This window comes from Typha latifolia, chromosome 5, assembly GCF_019914945.1.
Source record: "Typha latifolia isolate L0001 chromosome 5, TyphaL0001v2, whole genome shotgun sequence".
In the NCBI taxonomy this organism is placed as follows: Eukaryota; Viridiplantae; Streptophyta; class Magnoliopsida; order Poales; family Typhaceae; genus Typha; species Typha latifolia.
Window position 1 is genome coordinate 5,181,490 of NC_133090.1, and position 11,152 is coordinate 5,192,641.

The 11,152-nt window shown below is 34.5% G+C and overlaps 1 protein-coding gene across 1 annotated transcript; it reads left to right on the forward strand.

The window, feature by feature from the left end:
- The first annotated feature begins 3,654 nt into the window (after window positions 1-3,654).
- LOC140789502 (uncharacterized) lies at window positions 3,655-4,670 on the forward strand. The gene has a single exon (XM_073139218.1). The coding sequence runs from the start codon at window positions 3,668-3,670 to the stop codon at window positions 4,622-4,624; it is 957 nt and encodes a 318-aa protein (XP_072995319.1). The 5' UTR covers window positions 3,655-3,667; the 3' UTR covers window positions 4,625-4,670.
- The last annotated feature ends 6,482 nt before the right edge of the window (window positions 4,671-11,152 follow it).

Below are 11,152 nucleotides of genomic sequence, written 5' to 3' on the forward strand. Positions count from 1 at the left end.
TCGTTTCGTCACAGATAGATTCTGAATCTTGAGAAGTCGTGAATACCAAAGTTCTATAAATTTCTCCATCTTGCTAATCCATATAATTCTCTTGGTTCTCGGCTTATTTCTATGCTGCAATTTTGTGTGGTCATTGTGCATAGTGGTTTCGGTTGCGGAGATCGGCTGTTCTGGACCGAAGGCGATTCACCATTCCGCAGAACTAATCAAAGGAAGGAAGACACAAGGGTTTCTTCTACTTCTTCTCGTTACTGCCTTCGGATTTGCTATCTATTACATTAAAAATATTTCTTTTGCTCATGCTCCTAACTTTAAAGAAGCAATGTTAGTGCTGTCTGCGATCATTTTTGCTCTTGTACCAAGGACACTGGGTTTGTTCACCTTGGCAATACTGACAGTCTACTACTCTGAGTGCAAGAAGAGCCACGAAGACGGCTTTGTATATAGTAGTTTGTCTCTTTCTGATGCTCAAGTTGATAAAGAGTTACCTTAGTTTTATGGTTCATCTCTTGTTGTAAACATAAGCTTGTTATATAACAGTGGTCACAATAATATGGTATGCTAATGAATCATCTCCTCCATAACTTTGTATCGTTTAATTTTGTACCACGAATTTTTTTATATAAATTACTTATTCAGAATAACTGAATTCGTTGAACCAAATAATCTCCTACCGATAATATACCTCGTTATAAATTTCTTAATAATATTGTCTATGATTAGTTGTCCATTGGCAATATTAAAACTAATAAAAATAGCTTAATTAATACTCACTATCTTCTTAATTATATAATACACTCTTATCCTTACCAACTCCTGGTTCATATTAGGAAGAGTAAAAGATAGAAACAAAATTTATAGTTTGACTTGGCAAAAACTTATTGATCACGATATGTTAACCTAGTGGAGTATAAGTTGGAAATTCTCCAACTATGGGCGAAACCATTAATAACACATCCAAACAACTCTGCAAAGTTATTAATATTTGTCAATTATTGCTTGCATGGAAAGCAAAGAGAAATTTCCTGCTTGAATTTTGCTCATAAACCTACTTAAATATTAATGGCTGATTTAATATGACGCAAGGCTTGTTTAGATTAGAAGTTTTTGACCAAGGCCCCATGCAAATGACAAATGACACCTTTGTCTGGATTGAGTCAAACCATCTGCACTGTTACTTTGTCGCCTTCCATATATTCTCTAAATATTTCATCAAAACCTCAGAATTTTCTTTCTGACTTAAAATACTTCAAAATAAATACTTGGTTATCTAAATTGTTACTTGATAAGTCCTTAAGCAATGTAACCTTTGCTATCAAAAGAAAAACACAATTTTATATTTTCAGTCTACCTTTTCAAATTCAACATTAAGTTATAGTCAAAGTTTCTTAAAATTATAAATATACAGGTACAAAGAAATTCCTTCATAATTAAAATCCATACAACTACATGTAATATATTGAATTGCATTACTACGTGTAATATCAACCAAAATTAAGTCAACCGGTTATTTCTCAGAAGCTGTTATAAATTTTTCTCTTAACTCATTCAAATCTAATATGACAATAACTTTGTATATCCCTACCATATTGCTTTCAACTTGTATCAAATAAAAAAAAAAATTTGTTATATAGATTTGTTCACCATCTATCTCTAGTTCTTGGCTCCTAATCCTCAACGAGATCATTTAATAATATATTTGGTTAAAGTATTTATGTGGTCTAGAATTAAGACTTATATTTTGTTGGTGTCTTCTCATACCAAGAAACAATTTTTTCGTAAATACGTAGCTGCTCATTGTTTTCGTTCTTATGTATTTTACTCAATTATGTATGATATTTACAAATTTTATATTTGATAATAAATTATTTCTATTTTGTTATGAACCGGTTTGATCCGATTCGTAGCGGTTGAGATTTAGGTCTACACAGGATTTTGGATCCATGGGTGAAGGCACAGATTCCAAGGTATAGGATAGAAGTGATGATGGAGTTGATGGAGGTTGTTCGGTAATAGATGATGGTAGTGGTGATTTGCCTATGCGGATACGATAGATGGTTAAAAGCTTTGATTGGCCTACAATTATGATAAAAATCGTACGAGAGGTAGAGACCATTAAAATAAAGAGACGAAGGGGGAGAAGTAGGTCTGCCCAACGGGATTAGGGGGATCGACGATAGAGTGAGATTAGAATCTAGACGAGACCATGCCAATGGAAGATGTGGCACTGGTTGGTAAAAGAGAAGAAGGGAGATGTAGCGGCCAGTGGCTTAGTTGTGAGAGATGCTAGGGCAAATGCCAATTAATCTATTTATAGAGATTAAATCAAAAAGTCTTAAACAAATTTAACTAAACTAGTCTCCTTATCTTCTCAAATTAACCCTTCATTTCGTCATAGATAGATTTCGAATCTAGAGAAATCATGAATACCAAAGTTGTAGATCTAGAGATTGACGATCTTATCCAACTAGTTTGATATTATTGGATGTCTATAAAATATTCTGCAAATATTTTCCAAAATTACGTATAGCTAAATTTAGCTAATTAATTGTGTAGATATTCATATATTCTCTATGTTGGATGTATTGTTATCTATGATACTTAACCGGTGATAGTGCCACTTGCTAAACATTAGGCTCATTTATGGTTTATATATAATGTAGATTGATTGATAGTGTCTGTTACCTAGTAGGGCGTTAGACCCCACTCATTTATGGTTCTATTTTGTACTATTTGTGAAGAATTATCATGATGTTCCCTTGCTGTATCTTTCTTTTGGCATATACTCTTATTATGGGACCTTATTTTTTCTACTATATTTGGATGGATTTTTGTAGCCTATGGGCCTCTCTTATTTTATCTGTGTTTTTGGGTCTTCTTCGATATTGATGTATGTTGTTAAACTCGTAATTCACACTTAATGCTCACAAGTGGGAAACTCCTCGTGGGAAAAACTTGGCAGTACCGAGTTGTTAACATCTCCCTACCACCATAGCATCGTAATCTTTCTAACATAAACTTTGACGATATTATTTTATATGCATTGAAAGCTTATTTAATTCTCTAAAATTCTATTCTTGAATGACAGTCTTCAAAATCAACTACGTAAATAATGAAATTAATTCTTTTTACTCTTTTATTTATTTTTTTCTCATAATAAGTCTCATCGATATTATTTTAGATAGATTAGAAAGCTTATTAATTCTATATAACTTCATAATATGAGTATCTTCATATTCAATCATTTTGAAAATTTAAAATTTATTTAAATATTCTAACTTAAAATAAAAATAGAATTACGTTGTTAGCAAAGTAAAACTTACCTTTTTTTTTCCTCTTTCCCTTCTTTTCTCTTTTATTGTTCAGAAGCTTAACTTCACTTCGTTGATTAGCAGCAATATTTTTCCAAGTTTTCTATTAAAAAAAACAGTGCATGCATTAATTATTTGCAAGGCTCGACCGCCGGACTATTTCTTCATTGAAAAAAGGAAAAAGAAAAAAAAGGATGACGACATCAAAGAACCAACATTTGACTGGTAGACTTTTCCTAGTCCTTCTAATGCAGCACATCTCAGTACAAAACAAATAGATCACCACTGCCTATAGAAATCCACCCTTCTCCTCCTATCTCAAACCATTACAATTCCTCCTCATTCCATTTTCATGCATGGCTAACTCAACCAACTCCCTCTCAACCTTGGAAATCCTATGGAAAGCCCTTGTTCTCCCCTTCAAGAACTCAAAACTATTCCTCCCCTTGTTCCTTATCACCTTCCTCTCCTCCTCTGTCTTCTTCTTCTCCATCCTCATCTTCATCCTCCCTCTCCTCACTGATCTAACCCTAAAGATCAACGAATTAGGTCTCACCGCAGACCCCTCGAGCCCCGAGTTCGCCATCCTCCTCGCCGCCTTCAAGAAAGATGTCACACGTCTCCTAGTAGATGAATCCATCGAGGTCCTCCTCGCGTTTATCATCAATTCTCTCCTCATGATCGTAACATTGTACGCTACTATAACAACTTACTGCGGGAAGCTCTTCTCAATCGTCGAAGTTCTCATCATGGCAAAGAACAACATCAAAGGACCTATATTAACGCAACTCTTCGTCGCCTTCTTGAATTCAGCTTGTTTAGTTCTCTTCATACTGCTCTTCATCTTTGTTGCTGTGCTCATCTCATGGAAGTCTGCAATTTTCTCCATCTTGCTAATCCTTATAATTCTCTTAGTTCTCGGCTTGTTTCTATACTACAGTTTTGTGTGGTCATTGAGCATAGTGGTTTCGGTTGCGGAGATCGGCTGTTATGGACCAAAGGCGATTCACCACTCCACAGAACTAATCAAAGGAAGGAAGAAGCAAGGGTTTCTTCTACTTCTTCTCATTACTGCCTTCGGATTTGCTATCCAATCCATTTCATGTTTTTCTTTTACTCATGCTCCTATCTCTAAAGAATCAATATTGGTGCTGTCTGCGATCATTTTTGCTCTTGTAGCAAGGACACTGGGTTTGTTCACCTTGGCAATACTGACAGTATTCTACTCTGAGTGCAAGAAGAGTCACGAAGATGGCTTTGTATATAGTAGCTTGTCTCTTTCTGATGCTCACGTTGATAAAGAGTTACCTTAGTTTTATGTTTCATCTCTTGTTGTAATACATAAGCTTGTTATATGACGGTGGTCACAATAATATGGTATGCTAATGAATCATCTCTTCCATAACTTTGTAGCATTTAATTTTGTACCACGAATTTTTTTTATATAAATTACTTACTCAGAATAACTGAATTCGTTGAACCAAATACCGAAAAATATAACATGTTATAAATTTCTTAATAATATTGTCTATTACTAGTTGTCCATTGGCAATATTAAAACTATAAAAATAGCTTAATTAATACTCAATATCTTCTTAATTATATATTACACTCTTATCCTTACCAACTCCTGTTTCTTATTATGAAGAGAAAAAGATAGAAACAAAATTTATAGTTTGACTTGGCAAAACTTATTGATCATGATATGTTAACCTAGTGGAGTATAAGTTGGAAATTCTCCAACTATGGGCGAAACCATTAATAACACATCCAAACAACTCTGTAAAGTCATTAATATTTGTCATGGGAAGCAAAGAGAAATTTCCTGCTTGAATTTTGCTCATAAACCTACTTAAATATTAATGGCTGATTTAATATGATGCAAGGCTTGTTTAGATTAGAATTTCTTGACCAAGGCCTCATGCAAATGACAAGTGACATCTTTGTCTGGATTGAGTCAAAACATCTGCACTGTTACTTTGTCGCTTTCCTTATATTCTATAAATATTTCGTCAAAACCTCAGAATTTTCTTTCTGACTTAAAATACTTCAAAATAAATAGTTGGTTATCTAAATTGTTACTTGATAAGTGCTTAAGCAATGTAACCTTTGCTATCAAAAGAAAAACACAATTTTATATTTTCAGTCTACCTTTTCAAATTCAACATTAAGTTATAGTCAAAGTTTCTTAAAATTATAAATATACAGGTACAAAGAAATTCCTTCATAATTAAAATCCATACAACTACATGTAATATATTGAATTGCATTACTACGTGTAATATCAACCAAAATTAAGTCAACCGGTTATTTCTCAGAAGCTGCTCATTCAAATCTAATATGACAATAACTTTGTATATCCCTACCATATTGCTTTCAACTTGTATCAAATAATAAAAAATATTTGTTATATAGATTTGTGCACCATCTATCTCTAATTCTTGGCTCATAATCCTCAACGAGATCAATTAATAATATATTTGGTTAAAGTATTTATGTGGTCTAGAATTAAGACTTATATTTTGTTGGTGTCTTCTAATACCAAGAAACAATTCTTTTCTTAAATACGTAGCTGCTCATTGTTTCCGTTCTTATGTATTTTACTCAACTATGTATGATATTTACGAATTTTATATTTGATAATAAATTATTTCTATTTTGTTATGAACCAGTTTGATCTGATTCTTAGTGGTTGAGATTCAGGTCTGCACAGGATTTCGGATCCGTGGGTGGAGGCACAAATTCCAAGGTATAAGATAGAAGTGATGATGGAGTGGAGGCCAAAGTAGTTGATGCAGGTTGTTCGGTAATAAATGATGGTAGTGGTGGTTTGCCTATGCGGATACGATAGATGGTTAAATGCTTTGATTAGCCTATAATTATAGTAAAAATCGTACGAGAGGTAGAGACCGTTAAGATAAAGATACGAAAGGGGAGAAGTAGGTCTGCCCTACGGGATTAGGGAGATCGACGATATAGCGAGATTAGAAACTAGACGAGACTATGCCAACGGAAGATGTGACACTGGTTGGTAAAAGAGAAGAAGGGAGATGTAGCGGCCGGTGGCTTAGTTGAGAGAGATGCTAGGGCAAAAGTCAATTAATTTTTCATTCCAAGCATGTCTAAGATATAAGTCATAAGGCCCTATTTATAAAGATTAAATCAAAAAGTCTTAAGCAAATTTAATTAAACTAGTCTCCTTATCTTCTCTGATTAACACTTCATTTCATCATAGATAGATTCCGAATTTAGAGAAGTCGTGAATACTAAAATTGTAGATTTAGAGATTGATCTTGATATGTTAACCTGTGGAGTATAAGTTGGAAATTCTCCAACTATGGGCAAAACCATTAATAACACATCCAAACAACTCTGTAAAGTCATTAATATTTGTCAATTATTGCTTGCATGGGAAGCAAAGAGAAATTTCCTGCTTGAATTTTCCTTACAAACCTACTTAAATATTAATGGCTGATTTAATATGATGCAAGGCTTGTTTAGATTAGATTTTTCCCCATGCAAATGACAAGTGACACCTTTGTCTGGATTGAGTCAAACCATCTGCACTGTTACTTTGTCGCCTTCCTTATATTCTATAAATATTTCATCAAAACCTCAGAATTTTCTTTCTGACTTAAAATACTTCAAAATAAATACTTGGTTATCTAAATTGTTACTTGATAAGTGCTTAAGCAATGTAACCTTTGATATCAAAAGAAAAACACAATTTTATATTTTCAGTCTACCTTTTCAAATTCAACATTAAGTTATAGTCAAAGTTTCTTAAAATTATAAATATACAGGTACAAAGAAATTCCTTCTGAAAAAATCCCTAGACACACATATGTATCTAAATCCTAAACAATGATATCACTCGTTCGTTTAAGTAAATGTCGGAATAAATATTAAAAAATAAAAGCAGAGATAAACGCCAAGATTTTAACGTGGAAAAACCCAAACGGAAAAAAACCACGGATCCAAACTCGGATCAAAACCAATCACTAGAATAGTAGTAGTTACAAAACTGACTCACTAGACAAACCGTCGATCTTCACGACTTTGTTCTTCTCAATCTTGCTCGCTAGAACCCACGATTCACTACTTCTTATAATTGATATCCAACCTTAGTAGCCCTCAAGATTGATTTTTCATCTAGATAGCCCTTAAGACGAAAGATTAAGCTCTGTAGAAAAGTAGGACCTTGTTAGTTGATGAACCGATATAGCCTCAAGAAGTTTCCTTCAAAATTGCTTCTTCAACCACCCTAGAGTTATAGCATTACTATACTTATATAAGATCTCTAAGATAGAGCCAAATCAAAGTCTTATCCGAACTCACAAAAGTCCAAAAATTGCAAACTTCATAGGTGCGTTCGAATGCGGCCCGAGTGCATTCAAACAGCTTGACTTAATCTCCAGTGCGTTCGAATGGGCCCAAGTGTGTTCAAACCTGGCAGCCAAATTTTCACAGGATGCGTTCGAACGGCCTAGGCTGCATTCGAACGTGTGCCGAAATAGCACTTATTGTTTGTGCGAACGCGCGTGCTTGCGTTCGAATGCGCTTGTGAACGCGATATTTTTGTCTATGGGAATGCATGTACCTGCATTCGAATGCGCTTGTGAACGCGGTGTTTTTGTCTGTGCGAACGCATGTACCCACGTTGGAACACGCTTGTGAACGCGGTGTTTCTATCTATGCGAACGCATGTACCCGCATTCGAACGCGCTTGTGAATGCTGCTCTCTATCTGTGTGAACGCGGTGTGAACTCATAAACTCTTCTCCAATAATCTTGCAATTCTTCAAAACTGATACTTTCTAGACTTGTATAAAAGCTCATATACATGGATAAATACATTTAGTATATTTTGTACACAATTGCCAATAATAAAAACCTAACAATCTTCTCGTTTGACATTTTGTGACAAAACTTCTAGATTACAAGATATTACAAAGAATCCTAAATGAGTATTCAACAAGTCTAGAAGATTTAGCACTTCAATCCTTGCAAATAAAAAATATACCAATCCAAGATCAAGTGAAAATAACTAGAAGTGAAAACCAATTCAAACACAAGTTTACAAGTTCTCAAGCAAACACAAGTTCACAAGTAAATACAAGTTCACAAGTTCTTCAAGCAAACAAAAGTTATTAGCCAGTAAACTCCCCCTACACCAGTAAACTCCTAAACTCACTCCGAACATCTAACTCTCCCCCTTTTTGACACAAATTTCCAAAGACTAAGAACTAGGAGGAAACTGACGATGAAGGATCGACAACGCGGAGTCGAGCACGGTCCCTAACGAGCTTGTTCAGCCCGTAAATCATTCACAGCCAATTGTAAGTCCTGCACCTGAGTGCTAAGCTGATCAAACTGGTCAGAGAACTGTGGTAACTCTCCCTTAGTGTGATATGAATCATCGTGAGAACTGTCGGCAAAACTGTCGCGGTGTGATGGACATGCAGCGGCAGAATAGGAGGTTGCCTTAAAAGGAGACGGTTGATCATGAGCTTGACTCCTCTTAATTGTTATCCGATCAAATGGTTTCTGTGTAGTAAGCGAAGCTTCTGAGGCGTCCACTCTCACCCTACTCTGAGTGCACAATTTGGTAATAAAAATACCAAACGACAACCCTTCATGAGGGGCTTCTTTCTGTGGAGTTGTCAAAATAGAATCATATATTATAGCAGCCAAATCAATAGAAATCCCCGACAGCATCACATGAAGGAGGAAGGCCCGATCCTGACTAATACTTGAATGTCGAGTCTTAGGAGTGATGTTATAAAGACAAATAAGGTGTAACATGCGAGCCACTAAAGTTAGTTTTGCATGTGGCATCATGTTACCTATCCAACCTTCCTCTTGTATTAACACATTACTAGCATATTCTTGAACATCCGGAAGAGGATCAAAAGAGGGGTACTGGAACTCGCCATCAGGAAGTTGGAGTTCAGCACGGATGACCTCAGAGTCCAAGTATACAGAAACCCCACGGATGGTGGACCATATACAATATTCCAAAATAGTGGCATTGCTAAAAAACTCCCGAACAACCTCCACATATGCTGTCCCGTCCATCAGACACACTGACAGTCATCCTCACTTAATAAATATCCGTTCTATCCCCAAGGCGTAAAAATCAGAAATGACAACTGGCCTTTCACAGATAATCGGTCGAGTGCCAAAATTTTGTTTGTATCTCCCTGCAGCAGTAGATGAAGAAAACTTGGGAGCCGAAGATGGTGAGGAAGGCAGCCTTGGCTTCTTGGAAACTGTAGCTTTTTTAGGCATTCTAGAGAGAGAAACAAATCGCAAGATTCAACACATGCCCAAAGCATACAAAAAAATAACAAGAAAGCCAAAAAATCCTAAAAACCATGAAAGCCCTAAGTGAAAACCATCTTCCACTAGAGAAAGCAAATTTGACATGTTCAATCACTCAAGAAATAGTAAGATATAAACTTTAATGTGATCAAAACTTGAAAACGCATGAAATCAACCAAGATCAAGAGGCTAAATTGAATAAAAAATAAGAAATTTGATGGATGATCATACCTCGCAAAAAGTGAAGAAAAACTTGAAGTTTCGGCCGAAAGACTAAGATCCGGAGGAGAAAATGATGAAGATCTTAAAGATTTGGGAGAGAGAAAATGAAGGGTTTCTAGGGTTTGGAAGATGGAAGATGAAAACCCTTGGGTTCGGAGGTAATATTTAAAGAACCCTCGAGTGCGTTCGAACGCACCAATCTACGCGTTCGAATGCGCTAGTCACCTCGTTCAAACTCAAAAAGCCTCAATTCGAACGCCCCTTTTTTTTAAATAGTAAAAAATCTAAAAAAATAAAAAATCTTTTTGGAGATGCACTTCTAAAAATTCAATTCAAGACATAGAATATGACAATCAAATAAAATAAGTCATACACAAATCAATCAAATCATCAAGAGCATATTATAATCAATTCTAATGCATCACTCAAATTTAAATTAATCTTGATTGATCATAACAATATGCATAAGCAAGTTGAGCATAGATAACATGAAACATTCTTCTTAAACGAACTTTTCTATTTAAACAATGATGCAACACAGTAGTCAAACCGACTTAGTATTTAAATTTGCACTTTTTGACTTATTCTCCATAACATAACAAGAATTTTTCCTGTAATTTTTTTTTTACTAAAACCATATAGGTGCAATGATGGCTTTCACACATGAGTAAGTAGTAATTTTCTTATAGTGCATATCTATCAAACAATGTGCAAAAAGATATTCACATATATCAATTTTTTTTATTTGCAAGCAATGTACTAAGTCAAACTGGACTCTAAACAAGATGGCTTTAACACTAACTCATTGTAGCCCTTTTCATTGATCTTTTATGAATACATTTTTGATGACTAAGTATGAGGTCAAACTGTGCAAATCAAAGTCAATAGTGAGCTATTTAAAAAAATATTTCATGATGTCATGCTCACTCAAGAATATACACACGTTATGAGTGCATTAAATTTAATTTAATTATTATAGAAGTCGAGAGAGTGAATAAATCATAAATGATACAATATACTACAAGATGATAAAATTGGCTATAATAACTCATAATCAAGAAAAAAAAATCATATTTATATGTCAAGAATATATTTTTGAATCTAGAAGTGCATCAAAAATTTTTTTATATAAAAAATAAAACTCTCGACAAATCTGAAACTAAAACCAAAGAGAAAATTTCAGAGTAAAAGAGAACCTAAAAAAAAGAAATAAAATAATAATAAAAAACTTACAAACCAAAACACAAATAAAAAAATTAGTCCAAAGCACAAATCCCTAAAGAAGTACGAAGATAC

Coding starts and splice junctions, on each gene's coding strand:
- LOC140789502 (XM_073139218.1), top strand. CDS start 3,668: ATGGCTAACTCAACCAACTCCCTCTCAACCTTGGAAATCCTATGGAAA.